Source organism: Lates calcarifer, linkage group LG6 (genome assembly GCF_001640805.2).
Source record: "Lates calcarifer isolate ASB-BC8 linkage group LG6, TLL_Latcal_v3, whole genome shotgun sequence".
NCBI classification, from domain to species: domain Eukaryota; kingdom Metazoa; phylum Chordata; class Actinopteri; family Centropomidae; genus Lates; species Lates calcarifer.
Window position 1 is genome coordinate 7,495,436 of NC_066838.1, and position 26,360 is coordinate 7,521,795.

General features: G+C 40.5%; 1 protein-coding gene across 2 annotated transcripts in view; it reads right to left on the reverse strand.

The window, feature by feature from the left end:
• nphp4 (nephronophthisis 4) overlaps nt 1-26,360 on the reverse strand; it is a 143,581-nt gene that overhangs the window by 50,249 nt on the left and 66,972 nt on the right. For both annotated transcript variants that reach the window (XM_018675135.2, XM_051071077.1), the window contains exons 10-13: nt 18,069-18,287; nt 17,458-17,587; nt 12,312-12,364; nt 3,723-3,860 (exon numbers count right to left, since the gene is read on the reverse strand). In XM_018675135.2, coding sequence (XP_018530651.1) covers nt 3,723-3,860; nt 12,312-12,364; nt 17,458-17,587; nt 18,069-18,287 — 540 coding nt within the window. The remainder of the gene's footprint in view (nt 1-3,722; nt 3,861-12,311; nt 12,365-17,457; nt 17,588-18,068; nt 18,288-26,360) is intronic.

Consider the following 26,360-nt stretch of genomic DNA (forward strand, 5'->3'; position numbering starts at 1 on the left):
AACAGCAGGGATAAAAAGATCAAATTTAAAAAAAAAAAAAAAAAAACATTCAACTGACTAAAATATTAATGTTATCATTTATAAAATAACAATTAATCCTAAAATTATTTTAAAGAGTTTTAATGGTTTTAATTAATGGTAATTCCAGGCTAAGGCTAGAATATTATTTATGTATCTATTAGGGTACAGTGGTTAATTTGAGTCCAAATGTCAGATTACAAGTACTCTAACTTTGAGATTTGGAAGTCAGCCTGTAGAGTAGGATCTCTACTTATAGGAGAAACAATGATGCTTTGGTAGATATAGAACATTAGATTTGGTTTATACATGGAAAGAAATCAAGATATATCTGAACACGTAAGCACACATACAATACATTTCCCACTTCTACCTGTGTCATATTACAGGGTATATAGAATGCATATTGCATGAAACCTAACCAAAAATACTAAAACACTGGTTGTTCTTGACTGTGGACTCCCAGAGTAGCTATAGATATATATAAAATAGATAAGTTGCTCTGACAGTTTTTCCACAGTACACTATCAGTGTAGTATACAGATGTCTTATGTATGTTTTTGCTTTTTGAATGTCTGAAGTTTCAGATGTCTTCTTCTTATGTTTCTATTCTGAGTTAGTTTTTATGCTTAGATAAGGTTAGAATGTGATAGATTAGTAGAGTTAAGTGGTTTCTCTTATCATCATCTTCTCTTAAATGAGATTGAATGAAGACCAGATGTTTTCATGACATGTGAACCATTTTTATTGTTCAGAGCTGTGAGAGAGATCATATGCTCGATCCTCACAGCTACTGCAGTGCTTGTCGATCTGACTATTGTAATAATTATACAAGTAGTCATGTAGCGAGATCTTTCTCATCTTCACATCGACATCACCATATACACATCAGTCTTTCAAAACCAAATTCAATTGTGCCTTTTTTAGCCATGTTGTGCTTCTGACTATTGTTATCTCCAGTAAGCCTGATCCACAGTTCCTGGATTATTCCTGCAATATGATTCACAGCTTAAGCTATATGGATTATGAAAGAAACCCATTAAAGCTACTGCTGTCTAGTTAGAATATGAGCAAAGTCGTTCTTAGCTCAGCTGAGGCATAAAAGCAGGTGGACGGGCCAGGACAGCTCTGAGACAGCACCTATACAATCCACTGTGATAGGAAAGAATAAAACTTATAGAGAGGCCCACAACAATATCTCATCTAAAAACCTACAACAGCATGACCCACATCCTGTGTTATCATTAGATTTACCTTCTGGACAAACTACTGAGACAGAATCCCAGTGTACCTCAGACCCAGCAACACCCTTAGACAGAAACTGGTTCATCCCAAGGACAAGACTCCCTAACACAAGCTGAGCAATCTTGTATATGCTGTGCAATGCGAAGAGTGCTCAGACCTATACATAGGAGAGACCAAAAAACCACTCCACAAGCTCATTGCACAGCATAGGAGAGCCACCTAATCAGGACAAGACCTGGCTGTTCATATACATCTAAAGGAGAAGGGACACTCCTTCAAGGACATTAACGTATACATTTTGACTATGACATGGTAGCAGGGTGGGTTACAACTCTCAGGACCAGCTCCAAGAGGTTAAATACCTGGGACTACCTAACCAGGCTCTAGAACTGAGTAAGCCTTTTCGGATGAGAGGTGAAACATCTTCAAGAAACCTGAAAGAAGTCCAGTTGACTTCAACTCCAGCACTTAAGACTACTTCAACTGAACAGTTACTGTAAGTACAACCAGGCTGAATTCAGACATCCAGAACATCCTTCCAGACCCTTCCACCCAGCAGAAAATGGATGGATAGCTGGATAGATGGACACAGACTGATGATATAAAGCATGGTAAAGACAAAATAAGTCAGACATCATTTAGATATAAACCACCACATAACAGATACCCTGTGGAGTTTTCTCTCTACATGTATATTCAATGTTACTCACCAAAAACTTATTGTGTGTTACATTGTCTTCTTCCTAACCAAACATTTGTAGATCACTGTCAAACCACTGGCAGGACTGTGTATCATATTAGGGTAAAACAGAATGGTTTAGATTTTGTATTAACTTGTCATCTCTTATCACATCATAATCATCCTCGTACTTGCGACAGACAGAGACATAAATTGCCAAAGTGAATTCCTTTTGAAACCATTTAAAAATACACTCAGAGATGGATTAGATGGGTCAAGATCTCTGCATTAGTTATATTCATGGCAACTATTAATGCATTAAATCCTGCCTCCTGTTGCAGCCTGGTGGCCACACAGACTCAATGTGAACATAGCAGGTACGACTGAAACTGTTCTGGTCCACAAGGGTGGACATTTAGATTTATTCAAACAGATAAATGAGTAAAGTATTAACATAATTTCAGCAAAGTTACTCTCCATGAGATGTGGCATGAAGAGGGGAAAGAGATCTCCTGTATGATCAGAAAAACAGTTCATACAACCATCCAACGCTTCAGCATGTGACAGAACTGACACATTTACAGCAGCCAAATAAATCTCTATACCGCTCAAACAGCAGCAATATGCTGTTATGATGATGGTTTTTCTACATCAAAGAGACATAGAGCATATCATCTGAGAAGGTACAAACTGACTTTGATGAGCATAGAAAGATTCAGGGTTAATCCCAGGATTAGAGCTTTATGATTTCCTTTCCATTCTGTGAGATTTTATTCTCTCTCCTGTGCCTTGTGCTCATTCCCAAATATATTCATCTTTGTGGGTGAAAATGCTCTAAATTAGCAAAGACAAAGTGCCTCTCAAAGGCAAAATGGCTCTATCTGCTGATTCTCAACAGTAAACACGTACAACCTGGGAGGAACAGGTTAGCCTCATGTCATTTCAAGAAATTATTAACATCAGCACAGTATAGCTGACTCTCTTTTCTGCTGTCCCCTGGCTGCAGTGACACAACTTTGTTCAGATGCATAAAGCTTGTTAGCACATAGACCCAGACAGATGTATTCTCTGATAATATTCCCACCACCGTTTCTGTGCTAGTTCATTGGGATTTATTAGATGAAAGAGGCATTGGCTAAGAACTTTTTCTATTTGTTTTGACCTCATAGGAGAGCCAAAGTGTTGTAGTGGTTATATTTTTAAAACTATTTCAACCAAGCATGAAATGAAAAACATCTGTGACCTCCTCAAAGGCCATGAATTACATTTCACAATGGAACTGACACAGAAATGAGGCAGCTAAACCTGGAACAAAAGGTTAAATCATTAACAAAAGTCATCCTGGACAAGGCAGATTAAACATATTTTCCCAGAAGGTAAAACAGGAGGTTATGGAGGATACTGGATACCTTAAGAAAATTGAAGTCCCCTTCGTGAAAAGATTTGAAGAGTCAAGTCAAAGAATAATGTTTCTTTTGATTATAAAGATGAAAAGGAGCAACTCCAGCACCTCCAGCAGCTTCAGCAGCTCCTGAGACAAAGAGTGTGCAGCTTTCTGTGTGTGTGTGTGGTGTGTGTCCACAGGTCTGAGGCTGCAGAGGTGTGTGTGTGTCTTTGAACTCTAGTGTTTGTGCACAGACTCAGGAATGTTTCAAGGCTCAGGTAACATGTTCTAGTGTTGTATCTGAATGTGCACATTGTGTGTTAATACGATTCCATTTAGCTTAGTGCTTGTGTGTTTTCCTCAGTGTGCGTGAGTGTACGGGGGTGGAAATCTTACGACATGTGACAGCTGGTGGGCCGATGCCAACGGGGAAGGATGGAGCAGAGAAGGAAACGACTGTTGCCACGGCAACGCGGAGCTGGAGTGGCTGATGGTCGGGTAGCGTGAAGTAGCTGCCAGCTGAGACAGCGAGAGCTGCGGAGAAACAATGCAAATGATTCACTGTTATTATTATGATTATGAACAACAGGGCTCAGGAATATAGTTTACGCCTCAGAGACACATGTGCCGTCTCTGATGACAACAGCAGACCATTACACTGCTGTAGCACCCTTAAACCCCGTCTCTCTCCACCCGCTCCTCCACCCACGTCCTCTGAGCGCTGTCATCCCCCAGCAGGTCAAATTCAAAACAGTTTGTCTGCTCCCCTCTGCCTCTGAAGTCTTTTGACTGGAGACAAAAGAGAGTGTTGGTGTGATCTGAGAGCTGCTGAGGCTGGTAAACAGGAGTATCAATCAGAGCAGATAGTGAACTTTTATTAATGGTGAAATATGATCTAAAAACAGCCGAGCAGCACCGCCCCTCCACCTGAACAGAAGGTTAAGATCTGTTCAGCCTGAACCATACATAACAGTTCAGGGACAGATGTTCCACCAACGTTAAGATGTTTAATTAACCACATCTGCAGAGAGAACCAGACTTTAGAGACTCTGCATCAGTCAAATGCCTCAAACCAGCTTCTGCCCTTATTCTGTGAAAAAATGAAATCTAAAACTCATTCATACAGACTCAGCAATCCAGGTTTGACAAACCAGGTGATTATATTCCACAGTGAGTCTTTTTGGTATAAAACTCTTTATTTTATAGATGCAGCTCATCTTGCACCATCACATGCATTTTATGGCTTTGGAGAGCAGGATATGTGCTGGTGACTTGACAGTTACTTTCATTAGAAGAGCCGTCATGCTAGCTTTTAATGTGTCTGCCTGATGACCAGAACTTAAAAAATATGTTTAAAAAGAAATTTCACATGAAGCCTTCTAATCATTGCAGTTTTCTGCCACTTATCTACTTTCCATATGCAGAGACAGCAGAGTAGGTAGAGGAGCTTAGACATCCTCTCCCTGGTCCTGAGGCAGAGCAGACTCCACAGATACATTACACCTCTGGCATCAGTCTGCCACCAGGTTTCCTCCAGGAGGATGTCCACAGGATGGATGTACAGGAAACATCCTGATCAGATGCCCGGACCACATTTATTGGCTCTATCAGGATGTCTGAGCCCTTCAACTTTCCCCCCAGGTTGACTTCATTTGGCTTTTTCATCACCTGACTGAACATGGTTGACCAAACATCCCCTGGACTTTCCTACTTTACTGCTATGCTGTTTTATCCCAAACAGGAGTGGTAGCTTAATTTGAATTGTAAGGACGCCATACGTTGATAAAGAACTACTTTAGAGACACTTGGATAAAAATGAAATTAAATGTCACGTTCCACCAGTAAATCCAAATTTATTTTGTGGATATCTTCTCTGTTGCTGCCCACTTCATAATTTAGGCCAATAACCTGGGTGATGCTAACTACGAGGCTCTTCTACTGATTATCACAAAAAAAGATATAAAACTGGAGATATAAAACACTGCTGCCTGTGCAGTAGATTTTTTTACTGTGAAAATCTGAACATTAGAGTTTATCTTGGTTGTGGCCAATATTCCTCAGTCATCTGACTGTGTCTCAGCCTCGTCTGACGTCTGTTTGTGACTGTTATTGAATCAGCTGAGGTCAAAACAAATGGTTCTCTGGGAGGCAGTAAAGATACAGCATTGAAACATATTGAGCTGTAAAAGAGGAGATGTCCACTCACCTATTGATCTGTTGGACATGCATACACTCACTGACTCTGCTACACTTGTGAGGACTTTACATTGATTTATATTCAGGAGATGAGAACAGATCAAACAATCCACCCAAAACTTCTTCCATATCAAATACAAATTTATATCTACATGTTTACCCTAACCTTGATTATAGAGACCATAACACCTTACAGACCAGTACTCCCCTTGCAGCTTTAAAGTTAGAGAAACCAGCGTTTTCCACTCTGTCTGACAGCATCATATTTATTCTGTATCAGCTCGTTCTGAATCTTCATTGAAGATATATGATGTTTACACTGTCTGGAATATTTTAACAGAAAGTCCACATTATTGATGGCCGTACCATTTTATCAAATGTAAAAATTATAGATGTCTTGTGAATAATTTTATACACATTTCTCCAGAATTCATACTGACATGTCTGGTCTCCTTGGAAACAAGGTCTGTCTGCTCAGCATCACTTTGTAATGACCGACACTCAGGACGGTCAGGGAGGATCAGGAGGGGAAGTTAACCCTGACCTTTGTACTAAAGGTAGTCACATCTCAGAAGGCAGGATGAGTCATTCAGGGAGAGTTGATCACACTGATTGACTGATGATTGTTTCACTGTTTACTCTTCACTCTTATTACACTGTATCAAAGCCAAATTAATGCTTATGCAGCAACAACATCACAGTGCTGCTGCTCCACATTAACAGTGATCACCTGGTGAAGCACAAAGGGCTCTGTCAAATCACCACCATCACCACAAACCACAGCCTCAAACACTGTCAACAAAACAACACAATGATCGTGTTAATTTCTTTCTGTCAGTGGAGCAATTTTAAATACTCTAGAGGATAGAGGGAGCAGCCACAGTGAACCATTCAAACCTCTATCCTCTCAGCACATTAACAAACTTTACTGAGCCCTGATGTTGTGTTGGAAACTAAAACTTACCCAGAATGCACCAGGAAATCAAATCGTGGCAAAATGGGAAAAGGCCAATTATTTACTGATATCTTTATTAAAAGAACATGTTTGTTTGGCTGCACTGTAAAAACATACACCAGCTGCTTCTCTGCTGTATTTCTGCTGCTGTAGTGTAGAGTCTACTGCTATCATCAGAAATATCAGAATATATTTTTATTCTCTCAAACACTGATATCTGTTCTGATCGTTGGGCTCTACTGACTGACATTCGCTGAAGTAACAGAATTAGAGCCTGAGTAGTTTCAGTGACTTACACACACTCAGAGTGGAGATCTTCATTTCAAACTGCTGATCACTCCACAGTTTGTTCACTGATACTATGTTAAGTGTAGGCGTAACCCTGAAATGAGCTGTTCTGGCTTTGAGGTCAGAATGTCCTCACAATTCAAACTGTCCTGAAACATCAACACCAGTGGGCTTTCACAAGTCAGTCCTCACAAGTACAGCTAAGCTATAATACATTTTACACACACACACACACATGCATGTGATCTCACATTGAGTCACCACGTCCTGCACCCAGAGGGTGTGAAAGACACCAGACTCTCTCTGCATGTAAGGATCTCTCTCTCTCTCTCTCTCTGTCTCTCTCTCTCTCTCTCTCTCTCTCTCACACACACACACACACACACACATAATGAGGCAGTTAGTAGTGGTGTTGCTGCGGCTGCCAATGTTCTGAAGTCAGCCTGTTTGCCCTGACAGCCGAGCAGATCATCTGTTCACATTCTGGCTTCATGGGACCTTCATATGTGTGTGTGAAGGCATTATGGGTAAATGTACAGTATAAGCTCACACACACAGCTCATTTCTTTCCTTTGGGTGTTATCGTGTGGAGTCTCACAGACAGGAAGTGAAGGGCAGGTGTGGTTTAAATGGGAGGAGGATTAACAGGTAGATCCAGTGAGGAGGACGGAGAGATTACTGAAATGAAATACTGAGAAGAAAAGGTGGAGGAGTCAAGCGCATAAAGGAGGGAAATATTATAGATGCATGAGAAAAGGGAGGGTACAGAGTCAAAGTGTACGAGTGATCATTGTGTGATGAAAGAAAATAAATAAAGTACATGCGGGACAGACTGAAACACTACAAGAAAGAAATTAACTGTGAGGTTAACAAAGAAAAACTGAAAATAATTTTAAAACAAAGTGTTGAGTGACGACCCTCTGTAAATTCAGCTGTAGGTCTGTAGAACAAGACATGTTTTGTAGTGAACATCATCACAGTTTGTTGGTCAGACACAGCCTGCTCTGTATTTAAAATCTACTTTGACCGGGTCTGAACAGTTCAGACCCTGACATGCAGATGAAGCCAGTGTTTTTAGGTCTCACCAGCTCACAAATTTTAACCCCATTTAATCACAGCAGAGTAAATTTGCCACTGAAAATACAAACGGAGCAAACAGAGAGAACACAAAACATAAACATGACATCCAATTATTTCAATGTTTACAGGATATCTGCAGGTTTTAGTCCAAAAAATGTGCTACAATACAACTCAATGTCATTTAAATACAGCTATGTAAAAAAGTTGTCACTACATCCAGTCAAATCAGCTTGTTAAAACATGTAAGTTATGATGCAAATGACAGCTTGATACAGAAATGTTTTAAAATATTTTGGAGAGAAATAGGTGTATTTTAATTACATTTTTCAGAATCACTTTTCTAAAAAAGACACTATGTGTAGACACTGTATGTAGTTTATATTGCTTTGAAACTACCACTTAATGTCCTACACAGATCGGCTGTAATATTAGTATTAAAAGCTGAACATTACAAACTTCACTAAGGTAGGATAATTGTTAACATACACTAATGTGACAGATGATTTGAGAGAGGAGTGAAGGAGTCCATCTATCCATATTGAAATCCTTACCCAGGAAATTTAACTTCTTCAAGAAACCTAAAAGAAGTCCAGCACTTAGGACAAGTACTAATGTGACCCCCACCTCATATATTTACTCTGGACTGGATCGACTGCTTCTCATAATGAATTGGATATTTTGCTCTTTGGTATCACACAAATCGAGGTGTAATTACACTTCTACATCCTGTGAAGCTGTTCTCTATCTCACTGCTCCAAATGATCTGGCAGCCTTCAGATGTAATACTATAGTTTTCATTCAGGTTTCACAAAACCAGACCACAAAGCCCCCACATTGACAAAACTGTGTGTTTAGCATCATACATTAAAGTATGAAGACGAGTTTCAGCTACAGGGTGATAATTATATTTATCTCTTTTTAGTGTAAAGACAGAAGGATTCACACACAGTGATAAAGGCTGGAGTGTTAAATACAGTCAGCTCAGAAAGACCTGGATCATGTTCATTTGAAAAGACATATGATACAGGGAACTAACTTCTGTGTGTGAAAGAAGGCTGTAGAAATGAGGTCTGACTGAGCCAAGACCAGCTGCCAAACAGACCTCTGCCAGCAACTAAATGAAACATGGCCTCACCTTCGGCCCGCGGACTACAAGACCACCTGGGTCAACAGACCATGAGCACGACCCTGAAACAGGACCGCGGCTCAGAGCGAGAAATCATCATCAACGGGGGCAAACAAACTCAGCTGCTCTCCCAAATGTTGGCTATAAATACCACAGGATCCTTAGCATTCTGCACGGTGGCAAACCAACAGTGTCAAGGATCAATAATTTATGCGAGCAAGAGAAAGTTGTCAGATCCAACAATGCCTGCAGACAGAGCCGTAGCGTACGGCTTGTTTACAGAGAAGGATGCCATTGATTAATCAGCACTTGACAGCCATGTTGAAGAGGAGAGAAAAAATTTGTTGAACAGGGAAAATCATTTTAGGACTGAAACGAGTGTATTTTTATAACAATATCTTTGAAAGTGTAGCAGACAGAGAGACAGGCAGAGACACACAGACTGTATTTGTGAATTTTGCAGCAACACTGGAGTCGTGATGAATCGTACGGTGACTGCCAACAGCATGGCATGGCTTCACACACTCTTTTCTCTTTCATTTCTTTATGCACAGTCCTGGACAGTCATCACATAGATATCTATGGTGTGCATACTGAGCAGCCAAGGTGCTAACAATTGCTGCTTATTTACAGGGAGTGTACGGGACATTTACTGCAAAACCTAAAGCTGGAAACAGAACAACTGACATACTCACACATTATTCAGTTGTAACAGTGAACATATCAGCAAATCGTTGTTCATTTCCACATTCAGCAGATACAAAGCAACCTTAGCATTCACACAGAGTCTAGTGTCTGGATTCCTAACGAATATAAGTCAGATATTCTCCAACACCTCCTGAGTCAGTGTTACAAACAGGTTCCTACTGTGGGCACAAGATGGATGACTGTGGTGTTTACAGGCTGGAAAACAAACCTCGGAGCTAACAGAGGCTAAAAAACCCATTTCAAATTACACAGTTATTTAAAGCATTAAAGGATATTTGTATAAAAAACATGAATTAGAGCAGTTTTAAAGAAAAGAAGTAAGTGAGAGAACTGTATAAAACGCACTTTTGTCCAGTTTTATACCTGCAGTCTTCATCAGTCTGGTATGACCTATAGTTCACAGACACCAATATCAGTCTCTGAAAACTTTAAATAGAAACTACAGTGAAAATAATAACTTGAGTCAGTTTCCAAATATTATTTCTATCCCACTTGCTCCAAGCCACATCTCCTAATGATGACATGAATTCAAAATGTGTTACACTGTAAATTAACTTGCCTCAGTGGTCACATGTATATACAGTACTCTGGCTTTAAACAAGAGTTTATTGACCTGACAGTGTTTTATATTGTGTGTAAAGTTAATTACTCCTTTTGGGGAAATGCTGATTAACATTAACTCCTGAACCATGGAAATGTGATATAAACATCTACTGATGTGCAGAGGAAATGCTTGTTGATGGAGATTCAAACTGAATTTTATATTTTCCTATAAACTGAGCCTGTTTTGGTGGAGCAGTGTTTGATAAAAGCCTCTGTACATACAGAGTGGTATATCCGGTTAAGCACCACCGTCTTCTAATGTTATCCCCTAGGAGCTGCCCAGTACGACCACAGTGGGCTCCTGTTAGCCACTGGGAGCTGTCCGCTCCACACTTCCTCCGCCCTCGATGCTTAATCAGAATGCGGGTCGATTTCCAGAGTTCATGGGAGCAGTTCTCCCACAGCTCCCAGACCCTGCTGGTTCAATTTAAAATGAGTCGACAATACAGACTGTGGCTCATTCTGGCCCAGAGAGCTCACACTGAAACAGAGCTGATCTGTCTCCTCCTCCGCTCTGTGACACTCTCTGTGTTACTCTGTGTGTGTGTGTGTGTGTGTGTGTCCATCCCTGGCCTCATCCTGAGTGAGAGTAGCATCCATCACAACTCCCAGTCTCCACTGGCACTTCCACTCAGGCTGAGGGATGATGGTAACGCCCCATAGTTTAGCTTAGCCAGGATCAACACACACACACACACACACACACACACTTGGTATGACTAAGAACAGGACAGGAGCTAGTTCCCTGCCCAGCTCAGGTGAGATGGATGGATGATTATGGTTCAACTGATGACAAAGTTATAGAATTAATCAGTTAGATCAGATACAATTGATCAGTTCTGTATCAGCTGCATGTGGGAAACCTCCAACACACACTTATGCTAATGTGACATTTAATCTGATCTGATGTAGGAACCATTATCATCATCAGCATTAATTCCTTTCTCAGGTTTCTGTGTTGATTTACATCTTCCATGACTGACACACACACACACACACACACACACACACACACTCCATTCTCTCTTTGCCAAACCAGCTGCGAACATATTCAGTCAAACTGTAGCTGCAGAATATTTCCATGGACTCAGTCTGATCCAGTTTCAAAGAAAGAAGAAAATAAAGCATAAAATGATGTCTCCTGATCACACTGTTGCTCAGAGATCTGGGACAGATCATGGATTTTACAGTTACAGTCACTGTGACTGTGGATTAGTCAAGAGCTCTGATTTCTGTCTAAAGAGCAAGAGAGGTGATCTGGATCCATGTTACAGATCCTGTCATCCAGTCAGGAATCAGTCTAGGCCAGCTAGAATCTATGCTCTCATTACATATACATGTATAAGAACCACATAAACATTTGTTTGTTTACCATGACATTTCTGATCATTCAATAACACACAATCACTAATATGAGACTTACACTAAAACTTTCTTTTCTGAAACCTACTTTACACTATTTGCATTTTTAATTTACATCTAAACAAGAGGTGAGACATTTGAAGCTTTATCTTATCGCATATACAAAGCTTGAGGTCCCTCTGAAACTACTCTGAATTTCTGTATGGAAATAATCTGAATGTAGATGATCTTTCTCAGGTCACAGTGGAGACAGAGTAAATCAGAGTGAATACTGGATTTATTAAGTACACAGAAACACATGATGTGTAAACAGAAAACTGTTTGTCAACCATAAGGACATTATAAGAGATAATATGTCAGATGTTCTGTTTTCTGTTTGTTCTGCTGCTCACAGGTGGTCAGGGGAAAATAAATCCATTAAAACAGCATTAAATCCTTCACTGAATCGTTTCACCTCGAAAGGTGAGATGGAGTTGAGCCAGGAGCTGAACCTGTACAAAAGGCATCTGAAGGAGTGCTTTCGTTACAGAGCACTAACTGTCTCTGGACTTAAGGTTTAGTTCCCTGTTTAACTGCCTGTTTAGTTCTCTGTTGAGCTGCCTGTTCAGTTACCTGTTTAGCTGCCTGATTAGTTACCTATGTAGTAGAGTAGGTGAGGGAGTCTTACCCCAGGGCCTTGAGGAGATTCTGGAGGAGAAGCTGGTGCAGTGTGTCTCTGACCTGAAAAACACAAACCAGACAAAGATAAAGACACTGACGGTGTATCAGCTTATTAAGAATAAACTTGTAAAGTCTTGTTGTCTTTATGTATTTTCTTCATCTGCATGTCTCTTGGCTGTGTACAAACAAGTCCAACTTTGTGTTTAACAAGCTAAATTAACAGTATTACATCCTCCCTGCTCTGCATACCTGTAGCTCTGATCATTTTACTGAGTGGTGAGACATAAGAGGCAATATTAGTTTGTGAGGATGAATGGAAGTTGATAGTAAAATGTCATCTTTTCTTATTGCTTCCCAGTTGATTGGATTAGCAGTCAGGTGGCATCCTGAGGAATAAAGAACACACTGTAACTCTGCTCTAAATAACTTCAGCAAAGCAAATAACTCCACTGAACTCTGAGAGACCAAAACTATTTACAATCAGTCACAAATCTCTCCAATTTCACAGAGATCAGGAGGCAGCGTTAGATTTAGATGTCACACTGAGTTTTAAGTCTAACCAATGCTTCCTGAGTTTTTGGTTGGTCGCCATGGTAATGCTGAAATGAAAGGCTTTCCAGTATCTCTTTGTCCTCCTCTCCCACTCACTCTCCCGCTCTCTGTGCTGGGCTTCACTGGCCTTTTGGAAATTGCTTCAGATGCCTGGGGTGTCTTACTGTAGTTCCCATCTGTTCACACTACATGCACATAGAGTGGACACAGTGCCGGACAGGCTGGCTCTGTGTCACAAATGTGCTCTGGTATCCCACCCCAACCCCCACCCCCCTGGCAGCCATTTTGTTTTTTAGGGCTTTCCGTTCTCTCGCTGTTTTATGTCTTGGGCTGATAGAAAATGGGTTTCACCTCATTAGCTGGCCTCGATGTGAAACTGGCCACTTACTGATGATCAAGGAGAGGCTTTGTTGGCAGCTGAGCGGACGAGCAGACATACGAGAGGTGGATACAAGCATATGAGTGCCAGAACCCGGGGATCAAGGAAAAATACATTCAAATATGTAAAGATGATGCATCATTAAAATTCATTAACGAGCTTCGGTGTCAAAACAGCAGGATCGCCTCTCCGCTTCTCATCAGAAACCGGGCGATGTGCGATGGTCACATCAACAACACAGGACACTGACAATAAATTATAGATAGATGAAAATACATGAAGCTGATGAGGATTTCCTCCCATTTAACTGGAAGTCATGTCCATATCCATAACTTTCATTCTGAGAATGGAAAAGCTTCTCTCTAACTAATGACTGATCCAAAGGTTGCGAGACACATCAAGCTCTTTCCACGTTAATAAATATGCATGCATCAAAATCATGAATTACATATGAATCTCTGGTTTGTCTAAAGAAGCAATCTGCAATGGAAAAAAGCATGTTTACAGGCAACACTCACACACAGAGGCACACACACAGTCTTGGAAAAAAAGGCAAAGTCAAGGATGATTATCAGCTGAAATCAAAGAATGACAGAGATTCATGGTATCGTCCTGCTCTGAACACTGGACCAAATCACCCAGGCTTCCTGGGAGATCCTCTGAGGACACTTGAGCTCTGATTAAAATGTCATTAATAGACTTTGCCAAAAGCTTCTCCACACACCCGTGAAGTAGGTCCTGATCAACACTATTCTTCTCTCCCAAGATAAGTTAACAGGATCATTAGGAGGGAAATCATCGAGTATACGACCAGGGTCCACTCCAGCTCTCTGTGCTGTCACTGGGATTGAGTGGTGTGTGTAGTGTTTACTACACTTTTAATCAATTCCCTGAAAGACACAGAGCAAATCAGCGGTGTGGCTTTCAATAAGAGATGCAGACAGTGGCACATCATTTATCTTTGGCTGTGTGCAGGATGTGGAATATTTAATCAGAGCTGTGTTTCAGAGGGAGGCCTCTTTAAAGCTTGGGGTTCAGGAGTTATTTTTGGTAAGATATCGTGGAGCGGTCATGCTTAATTGGGAACGACGGAATAAAACAGCTTCTGCTAAAGCTATTCAGCAGCACACACTGATAACCCCTTAAAAAAGAGAGGAACTGGGTTCAGGTTTATTTTCACATTCTTAATCACTGCTCTTATAGAAAGCAGGGAACAGCCAATATACCAGGTGACACAAGTGTCTTGTGTTTTTCAACAGCACACAGAAGCTGTTCGGCTACAATAAGAAGAAATCTGCTTATTTTTCAGGACAACACTAATCTGATCACTGTCACATCAGCTCTGTGGAGCTCTGCTGAAATCTGAACAGAAAAGTTGATTAAAACAGGCAGAGACACTGTGGGCCAGTTTCTGTTTTGACAGTTTCTGCTTTAGACCAATATAATCACATATACTGTATTTACACCTGGGAGAACTGGGGTCAGTCTCATGACGGAGGACTCTGAAGTAAGCAGGATAATTTTACTCTGTAATTTTATCCACATCTCTGCAAAGTCTGAGAAGATGGTAGCCTGTCTATGTGAGATCACAACAATAGAAGATTGATAAATAAAACATACAAACACCAAATGTTACATGACCATAGATTTAGGAAGAGTCCAAAATTCACTTCAGTTCACTATTGATTAACAAAGACTCACTGCATGATGACTGACTGAAGAGCAACAGTGAAGGCCTGTGAGAAAGTTTCTCCTATAGCTCTACAGTTTGGTGAATAACTGTGGAAATCTATAAAATCTATTAAACTCATGGTTCCTTTAGTAGCTTTTTCAAATAGAGCTTTCTCAAATGTAATTACAGCCTAAACACAGAACCATATACAGACCTAACAGGACGTTGTGTGTAAGGGTAATCCTTGTATCAAATGATCTATTCTGTCCTCAGGTCAGGTGACTGGATTGTATAGATAATGTGTGAGTTCCTGGTCAGGAATCGATCTCTGTGTTTAAACTGTAAAAAATGTTTGATTCCACTACATTTAATACATCAGAACCCATTTTAATATAAAATAAAAAAGACATGAGCAATGGATTAAAATCTAACTCATTGTATCAGGTGGTGACAGTGGTTAGCACTGTCCCCTTACAGCAAGAAGGTTTTGGGTCCAAATCCCAATCATCCTAGGGTTTTTCTGTGTGGACTTTGTATGTTCTCCCTGTTCCTGTGTGGGTCCTCTCCCAGTTCTCCAGCTTCCTCCCACAGTCCAAAGACATGCAGGTTAATTGGCGACTCTAAATTACCCTTAGGTGTGAATGTGAGTAATTGTTTGTCTCTATATGTCAGTCCTGTGCTAAACTGGTGATCTGTCCAGCTGAACCCTGCCTCTCACCCAAGATGCAGAAATATCCTGTTTCAAACAGATGATGAAAACTAGTCCGTTCATCTATTACCTCTGTAATTCCTTATTATCAGGATATCCCTATAACTGTGTGAGTACTGACATGACCTTGAGAAAGAGATCATATTTCTCCTGTGTTTGCTTCTCTACACTGGCTCCCTGTTAAATCCACAATAGAATTGTAAATATTCCTCCTTACGTACAAAGTCCTTCCTGACCATTGTATCATAAAGACCTCATAGTTCACTAAGATGCTGGTTTACTGCTGCTTCCTAGAGTTTCCAGCAGTAAAATGGGAGGCAGAGCCTTCAGCTGTCAGACTCCTCTAATGTGGAACCTTCTTCCAGTTTGGGTCCAGGAGGTCAAAACAGCCTCTGTGTCTTTAAGATCAGGCTGAAAACTTTCCTCTTCAATAAATCTTATACAGCTGGATCAGGTGAGTCCTGAACCATCCCTCGGTTATGCTGTTGTGGGTCTAGACTGCTGGGGAAACTCCCATAATGCAGAATACTTCTCTCTCTCTCTGCATTTATATCACATACTGCAGGACTTTGTCTTTTCTCTCCCTTAGTTTGTGCTTTTCCTGTCTGTCCTCATTCTGCAGGCAACTGACTCCAGATCTGCCACCACTAGTTAACACTCAACACTCATTATTATTATTATTAAATACTTAATGATAATAAGGAATGATGATGATGTATTTGATCACCTGATTCGCCCAGGGCTTTTCTGTGTGGAGTTTGCATGTTCTCCCTGTGCCTGCATGGGTTCTCTCTGGGTATTCCGGCTTGCTCCCACAGTCCAGAGACATACATCTTAGGTTAATAGGTGACTCTAAATTGCCCGTAGGTGTGAATGTGAGTGTGATTGGTTGTTTATATGTTAGCCCTGCAATGGACTGGTGATTTGTACAGGGTGTACCCTGCTTCTCGCCCAATGACAACTGGGATAGACTCCAGCCCCCGACCCTTAACGGATAAGAGGTACAGATAATGGATGGATGGATTATATAAATGAAACTGAACTGAATTGAATTTACACAGATATAATAACACTTTATTCAGCAAATGTATTACTGAGATCTAGAAACACTGTGATTCTGCTAAAAAAAAAAGAAAGAAAGAAAAAAAAAGTGGCACATACATCATTGAGGAGCAATCAGACGGACAGACAGACTGTTAACAAATCCTAAGGTTAACCAAACTTTTTTGGAAGAAAATTTAAGGCAAACAGGAGGATTATGATCTAAAATCCATCAAAGTTGAATTCACTGTGATAATGATAGTGAATAATACCTGAGACGAATACCAGCTACCACTGACTGAAAACAAAGATACTAGAATCTCAGTACATCAGTAAAAAGCACAGTCAGGATGTAAACATTGGATGTGAGGTGTTTTCAGTTTCTCTCTTAAAGCAGACGTTAGTGTGAAGGTGAAATGGTCTGTTGAAGATCAAGAGGTCCTAATGGACAACCAAAGTCTTCTCCCAGCACTTTGAGTTTATCCCACCATCCCCCTCAGGCCCCTGTCAAGAAGTGTGTTAATCATGCAGAGAGCAGGTGCTGCCACTGAGATAACACTGCAGAGGTGGGGGCTGTATTATATACAGAGGACAGACCAGTTTGATGCTTGTTGCTTAGAACTTTGGCTGATTACACCCAAGTGTTACCACACACCTAAGGTACAGTACAGTACCTGAACCAGACCACACACTCTGTGCTTCAGTAAACTAACCTCTGGGTCCTTTTAAAGCTGTGAGTAGTAAAGAGTCTCTCACCTCTTTCTAGGAGGGAAACTCTCCACATTAGGATTGATATTTACCGGGTGAAGGTGATGAAGGTGAACTCCTCAGACGTGACACATCTTCCTGCTTTGACCTCAGAGACGCCTTTGGGCTGGACGCCTTCCTCTCCAGACTGGACGACAGCCGAAAACTCATTGTATCTCTCACCTCCAAGGTTTCAAACGTTTCAGAAACACAACAAAAGGACACAATCAGAGGGGATGAGATAGGAGACACAAGAAGGAGACGTGGCAGTGACGTGAAGTTATTTTCTATCTGAGCGGTGTGAAAATTCACAGCTAGGGTGTGAAAAGTTAAGTCATCACAAGATGATGACTTTTACACCCTTTAAGATTTTTGATCCTGTCACTAAAAAGATGTGACTCGCAGACAGTTATTTGTCTACATGCAAACTGCAGAGCAGAGCTTTGAAGGATAATGTAAAGTGTCCTTGAATGGGTTTATTAAAAACAACTGATCAAATATCTTACAGCACCACATAATGCCAAGAAACAACTTAGATAATGTGAAAGTTTTCTGACCTGAGGGAAACATCTGTGTAACTGCTAAAAGATGCTGAAAAAAGCACCATGTCATAACACCTCTCAGCGTACTCTTTACATTTCTCTCCTCTGTGCTGTTGTGTTACCTGAGCTGTGCCTGGAGCTGAGAGTGGCGCAGAGCTCGGAGTCTTGGCAGACATCTCTGTGCTGTAGACCATGACTCCGTGAGGGTTTGGCTTCGCACCTCCTTGCAGAACAAGCTGTATCTCTTCCCCCTTCCAGTCAGCCGGCTCCTGGAAGGGGCACCAGATCCCCCACCGAAGGCACTGCAGGAAGGCCGCTCGGGATGAGGAGGTGGTAGACAGCTGTGTGATGGAAAAAGACACAGGAACCGAGGACGTTCAGATTCGGACACAACTGTTTTTAGTCATGGAAACAACATTGGTTAACCATTTTATTACCAAGAAACATAAAACATCTTGTTTTCTGCTCTCAGGCCCAAACCTGCAGTTCTGTTCTAATATCACCACGATGATGCTCAAATATTTACCAATAGCTTCCCTAATTTTATCACTCTGACAAAACAATCCATTTTTCATTAGTTTGCATGAGCAAACAAAGTATATCTGGAAGAACATTTTTACCAAAAACAAACTTACATCCAATAATAAGACAAGATAATAAGACAAACACACTGCTACTATTAGCATCTGCAAATAAAGTGACTGTAACAACAACAATAGAAACAAACAGATGATGATTCTATGTCTTATCAGAAATTCAGATTTTACCCTTTCTTCTTCTCAAACTTTGGATTTCATTGGATTATGCAGCACTGTATGACACACTGATAAACACACTGTATTAGTTTTGATGGTGTCTTTGGTTTTATTGTGTCTTACTGACAGAACAGCAGCAGGAGCTCTGACTCTCTGTATGAAGTCACAGTCCAGGAGTCAGACCAGACACCATTAAATGTTCATTTGTGAATGTTTCTGGAACATGATGAAACAGTGGGTCATGTTTCAAGGTGGGTTGGAGAAGTTTCTCTGGATGATTGACAGGTTAGGTCTTCAGCGTCACTGCCGTGAACATCAACTAAACATCAAATTACAAACTTCTCCCAGCTCAAACCTACAGAGAGGATTCTATATTCAGTAGATACAGTAGATCTATTAAATACAGTTTTCCTTCAGTCAATTATTTTTTTCTGTTTCCTCGCCTTCATATGGAGCACCAGGGAGTCTGATGACAGCTGCTTAGTTTGCAGCCTGATGATAAACTGCCATTAGACAGTAGATTAAGACTCACTGCACTGTACAGTTCAGGTTAAAGTGCAAAGAAATGATAAATTACCTGTGTGCAAACTCCAATGATCAAATATTATACTAAACTAAATCAGTAAGTCACAATAACCACAAAGCTGTGAAACTACTGCAGTGGGTTTGCTTATATCCACAGCCGACAATTTCCTATAGTTAATACATTAGGGGCTTAAATTAGGGGCTTAATACTGGGACACTTTGGACATGATTTACCATCAGTTCCACTGCACCTCTATTTCAGCCATCCCAGGGATAGTAAAAAGCCTTTAGCTATAAATGATCCTCAGGGGACCCACAGGTTCTGCTGAATCGATTAATAAGCTGGTCAGCCTCCAACTATTGTAATCAATCATCAGTGGGACGGCGCAGAATACGCAAGGAGCCTCCTAGTCCACATTGTTTCAAGACAAAGTGGAGCATATAATGATTTACTCAATGCTTACAATTCCCCAGAGTACATTTTTACATGTTACACCATAATCCAGTTCTATAGGTCATCATTCATTTAGGTATCGTCTTTATTCTAAATGTCACACAGGGCCCAGAAGGGTGGAGGAGGACTGCAGTAGTCCTGAAGTGGACTGTTGGACTGATGGACTTTAACCCCTTAACGCCAATTGTTGCGAATTCGCATCATACCGTTTGCATTCAGACTGCAGCCGAGATAGTGTCAGCTTGAAAGCAAAAACTAATTAATTTTATTATACAATTGTAAATACATTCAGGCATCAAGGGGTTAAGTGCCATTAAAGCCTGATGTTTAATTCAGCTACTTTACATACTGAAATGTCATAATCACCAAACTATTCTACACTTCTTTTAAAGGAGACTGTAATAATAATAATATCCAGTATCTGTTTCCTCAAATTCTGTCTGGTGGTGGTCTTGAGATGCAGTACTGTACTGTATGGTCTGTCTAGGCCTGACACTGCAGCAGCTGCACTGCCATCTAAACTCAGTTAGAGCTGTCACTGTCGTCAGAACTGAGAACAGAGGTCTTCAACAGACTGCGAAATATCAAACTTTCAAGAAACAAAAACAGATTTCCAGTGAGCTCCACCAGAACTATACCAGATGGAGATATCATTGCTTTTCTTGGTTGATTCATTTACTCTGTTTCCCACAGCCAGCACAGCCCTATATGTCCACAGACAGCTCAGATACAGTCAGTTTCCCATGGGAGTGAAAACATTCAACAACCTGTAAGAAGGACAGCTGGTGAAACAGCAAGGACCCGAGGTCAGAGACTGAATGAAGACTGGAAAGGTCTATGAAGACCTGACAAAAATCAGGTCAGTCTTGGACCAGGAGTCAGAGAAAGATCAAATATGACCTTCACAACAGGTCCTCATCTTTGAGTAAAGGGGTTATAATCTCCTCTCTATGTATGACCATTCAATAACTATACTATACTATACTATAACTATACATTCAATAACTATAACACCAGTCCCATACTCACAGGTGAGGTGTCTACATGGCAACTGAGAAAACTCATGCTCTGAGGAAGACTGCAGGATGTAGCTGAAAGCTCCACAAAGAGCTGGTTAGTGGATCTTGTTAGATACATGATGTAACAGCACAGATCAGCACATCTGTATACTCTGAACACCAGCCAGTGAAAATTACACTTCACTAGGCACAGAAAAAAAGTTGACTCAGAGCACTGAAGCTTTTTGATACACATCTCACTAAATTAGTGTGGACTGAAGTGAATCTGTTCTCTGAGACGAGACAAGGGGCAGTTGCAGAGGTCTAAAGACTAAATGACGTTTGGTGAAAACAAAAAAACTTTTGGTCAAAAAGTCAAACAGGTTCGTTAAACACAACCATAAACTGACCAGATCCAAAAACCAGAGCTTGTAGGACTGTTTTCTGATCTGCCATATGGTTCTAATGGTTCTGATGGTTCTGATGGTTAAGGACTGGTTCAGTTGAGTCACAAAAACATTTGCTCAGAGTTGAGGAATGGTTGTGGTTTGGTTAAGGTTAGGGAATTATAGCAGCCATGGTCAAAATAAACCAACACTGACTGTTGAAAACATGATATATATAAAGGTCTCTGGTGTTAAAATCACATCCTTTGTTGACCTGTTCATCCACCTGTGGCCGTAAAACATCACGCCATCACCTTCACTCCTGTCAGACAACAGTCGTTATCCACTCGGCCACCAGAAGTCCTTGTCAACAGAAAAACACAGATCATTTCAGGCTTTTGAACAAACAGCCAACGCTTTCTTTGTTTTTCTGCTGAGGACAGTTTCAAAATGTCAAATTATTATGCATTATGCAAAATAACCTTCCAATCCAGTTACCTTGCTAACAAAGCCCAAAGTCAAGTGTTCAGATAGGTTAATGGATCTGACATTCTCAACACTACAGCTAATAGTACACTGCAGCAGGGACTCAGAGTGCTGAAGGTGTAAAGGTTAAAGACGTGTCAGCCTCCTGTTTTACAGCAGGCAAATGACAATACTCACTTTTTTTTTATCATATAAACCAACAGATATAAACCCATAAACATTTTAAACTTGGATGGTTGTCTTTTTCCTCAGACATTATTTGGAGATACCAGGGACATCTTCAGTCTCTGGGATGGTGTTGACTCCATATCAGTCATATACAGAGAACTACTATCATTAAATGTTATGTAAATCTAAAACGACCTCTCCAAAGCTTCACACACTTCTGATGCAGATCGATATTCCATTCCTCTGGACTGAGGAGTTTGTTTCTCTATAATTTTACCCCCAAGTAGCAGAGACATTAACAGCTATTTCTGTGAATTGTAACTCCAGAAATATATGGCAGCCATAAAACAGATAGCAGTATATTCTCCCTTGAGGCATTGCCTGTTGTTCCATCTCATGGGGTTGAATTAATAAGATGCTTTATATGAAACATTCAATCAAACAAGTCTATTTTCAAAGTGATGATTTTGTAAAAATAACCCAACTGGAGAAAGATAATTTTATGACACAGGGAGTAGCCAGTAAAAATCGTGGGGCAATTTGTCTCTTTCTTCTTCTTTTTTATTTCAGCCCTCTCTGTCTCTAACATGTCTGTGCTCCACAGAACACCAGGGAAAGAGCAAAATGAGTGTCTAGCACATGACCCAACATTCACTTCTTGTATTATTCAATGAATATATTAAGTTGCAGAGATGATTCGGGAGCAGAGATGCCGGCTGAGCTGTGCGACAACGAGGGAGACAAGGGACCAATCAGAGGCCTTTTCTACAGGGATGGCAACAGCCTTGGAAAAAGCTTTTATCTGTCCAACACTCAATGCTTATCACAGTGAATAACTGCAAGTAAGGATGAAAAGGAAAAGAAAAAGCTGTGAGGCAAACACCCACAGAGACTTAACATATTTCACCACAGCTACATATTTCCACAGACATGTAGCATGAACATACATGACTGGGATCAAACTATTAATAACTTATTAATGACTGAAAATTTTGTATCTTTCAGAGCAGTTTCTCAAATCCGGAACTCTTGGCACTAAAACACAGCAAAATAAGACTTCCCTTTGAGACTGAAAGCTGGTAGGGACATGACTCACGATCATGATTTCAGCGCAGTGGTTTTAAAGTACGGTGTGATCTACATATGAACTGCATAAAGAGCTGACAGCTCGGGCTGGCAAACAATAGGATTGGAGGGATAGGAAGGAATCTCAAAGAGACTCTTAAATTGTGCTTTGAGTAAACAAACAGGGATAATATTTTCATTCAGAGTCATGGCAGAAAATTCACATTATGCATGTAATCCCTGAACATAAACAGTCCAGGACGTTCACAGGCATACATGAGCTTAAGAACTATAATATGCAGCTGGTTGATTATATGACAGCGCAGATCAATGTTACATCAACACAAGGGTGTAGGTGGTTTAATTGTATTGTGGTGAGCGCTGTAGGAGGCAGTTAGCTGATGTGTGCATGTGCTAAAGGCCTCCAGTGAGAAGAAAGTTGCCAGGAGGGTCAGAGACATCGACTCTTTTGGAGTACCACAGTAACTCAGTGAGTCTTTAATCAATTGCAGAGCCTGCTGGTGACAGCTCAGAGACATCAAATCAATTATTTTATATTTCAGTGGAAATAAAGTATGACTTTTTGCACTTGCACTGTTTTGGGAAGGAAACATTTGATTTAATCAGGGAATTTGCCATTTGAATTAAAAGTTGCTTTAAGAGCCGGTGTGCTGTGGCACTGGTCATTATGTCGGACAAGGCAGATTGATCAATAGCCAATTTCCCCAAAGTGTGATTACACTGTTTGATTTGAATGTTAAAGGCTATATTTAAAATAAGAGCCATTAACTTTAACTCAGAGAGCTACCCAGCACTTGTTTCAATAGTGCACTTGGGAGAAAAAATAGAAACAGTAGCCTGAGGCAAAAACAAGGAAGCAACAAACTTTTTCATAAAGTTGTACTGAAAACAATAACAGGCGATGTCACTGCACACATAATTGCTCCAACTGGCAAAGCATTTTCTGAGGGAAGAATCCATCAACCTTGTTTAGAAGAGTAAAATATAATGCTGCAGCATTTTCAGACAAATAAAAAAAATGTGTCTGTTTCAAACATACTACGGAGTGGAAACAAAGATCTCATGTCTGTAACCTGGAGCAAGAAAAGTAATCATCAAACTTCTGGGGGACACTGAGAAGAGGAGGAAAAAAACAGGGAAATTATCAAAAGGTGACAGAAGGTGAGTTTTACACATCAAAGAGCTGAAACTGCATTTCCCAGCAGACGAGAGGAACTGGAAGCAGAGATGCAACCAGTGCAATTCACCACCACTCACCACAGTATGAAAGGCCTCTTCTTATACAGAAAAGTACAAACACCACTAATTTTAGAAACAGCCACAGATTCAGAGCTGCTTTCGCTACACTGGTATAAAATTTCGGGTCCAAGTTTGTGAATAAAGCAGTCTGCATGAACATAGTTTTGGAGAAGCTCAAAGAAAATGGCGAGACATTCAGCGACTCAGGGCTTTCTAGAGTACAGCAGGAATTAATCCTAAATGAGGGGGATGTGAGCATTGATGGGAGACAGAGTCTGACAGTTATTACTATTACCGCAGTCTGTTGGGCTGTTCGTGTCATTATTTCAGCCAAGACCCTGTGACAGGCACCGGCCCACAGCTCTTGCTACTTATTCTCCACAATAAGAAGCCCTGGAGCCAGCGAAGGAACATGCACAGAGATCATTAACTTAAGAGCAGTAAACCACTCACATTTTCATCCGTCTGCACAAGTAGTCCAAATGAACCCAGCAGGCTACTTTGCTCTATTCGGCTCACAGAGGCCAAATAAGGCACAGAAAGAAGTGTGGCCTGTCTCAGATCCAGCTTTCCATGACAGGAAAACTTAAAGGACATGTTCATGACAGGCAAGCTCACTGCTCTCAGGCCAGTTTGTTTAAAATTAGACAGTTGTACTTCACATGTAATTAACAGATCATTTATTCTCTAATTTAAGACTGAATAAAACAAAAGTTTTTAGCCATGTTAGGATCACAGTTTTACAGACGTTAACGTCTCCTGGCCTGATCACCACTTTGGTCCTGATTGGAACATCTAAAAAAACATGGGATGGATTGCTGTGAAATTACAAAGGTTTAAGGACCCAAGCTGGTTATCCCCTGACTTTCCTCTTTGCCATCAGCAGATTGACATTTTGTCTACACAGGAAAATGCCATGAATTCCACACAGAGATCTGTTCCACTCGGGATGAATTGTAATAAGGTTAGAGACCCCCGGACCTTTCCTCCAGAGCCATTATCAGGTCAAAATTTCATTCTGCCCAGTTATTACCAAACACCTGTTGAACTAATGACATCCCCATCAGCCTGAGCCAGACGTTGGACTGAGCTCTACATGTTAGCATGCTAACACACCACACTGAGATAATGTTAAACCACGTTGTGCTCTGGGTCAAAATGACCCGGTGGCTGACAATGTGCCTTTGTGTGTGTGTGTGTGTGTGTGTGTGTGTGTGTGTGTGTAGTAGGATTTGTTGTTGTGCATGACATTCGTGATTCTGAAGCGGTTATCTTTTGTTTTTGAATAATAGTAAGAAGAAAAAAGTATACGTAATACGAAGGGCAACGGGAGGGTTAACCTCAGCATTTCTCCACCTTGTGATCTGCTTTCTTTTTATTCTGCATCATACTCTTGGTAAACCACTGCAGTCTAGCTTGTCTGTTACAATGTAGAGAAAACCATCACAAACTAAAGACAGATTCACCTTTAGATGTACAAGTTATTAAAGTCTGAAACAGCATCAGTAATTTGCTCATTTAGGATGCATTTAACTGAGAGCAGCAATATAATGGACCTGAGGGATTATCATCAGATCATACCAACCTCATCAGAGGAAAATGAAAATCATTTGATGATGAAGATAAGATGAAAAATGACTGTAAATGACTCTCTGAAAGTAAATGACATTAGATGCACATGAGGGTTGTACCACAACTTTTCCATAAAGTTCTGTCAACATAATATTTCATCCTTACGTCCTCAAATTAATCTTGTGATGATATTTTCATCTTCAGTGAATGAGAACATTTTACAAAACATCAAAGCTCTGTCAGGTGTGGAGCTTGCAGGTATTTATCTGGTCTGCACACGAAATCTGATCTGACAAATGCAAATACACAGAGCAGCAGCTACATACTGCAGCACGCTCAGTCAAATAATTTAACACAGGGAAAATAACTGTGGGAAGTAATACATATTTGTCTAAATTAATATATAAAGAAATGCATAAATGGGATAATGTTCAGTGTATTACCTTCAGATTTGAAATCAAACCTGCTTTATTTTCCTAAAATATAGTGGATGCTGAGGGCAGGATGGATTCCTGTGTTACCAACAGGAAAACTCTGATGACTTTCACCAAAGGCGGAAGAACAAATACACAGTCAACTGTCTTTGTAACACAAAGAGAAAAGTGTTATCACTGGGCCATCTAGATACTGACTGAAATTTAACATGTTGTCACTGAGAACTTTTATCTTTGATCCTAAATCACAGAATAATTAGAAACATTAAAGAGATGGATCAGTGTATCTGCAGTGGTTGTAACATGTTCCT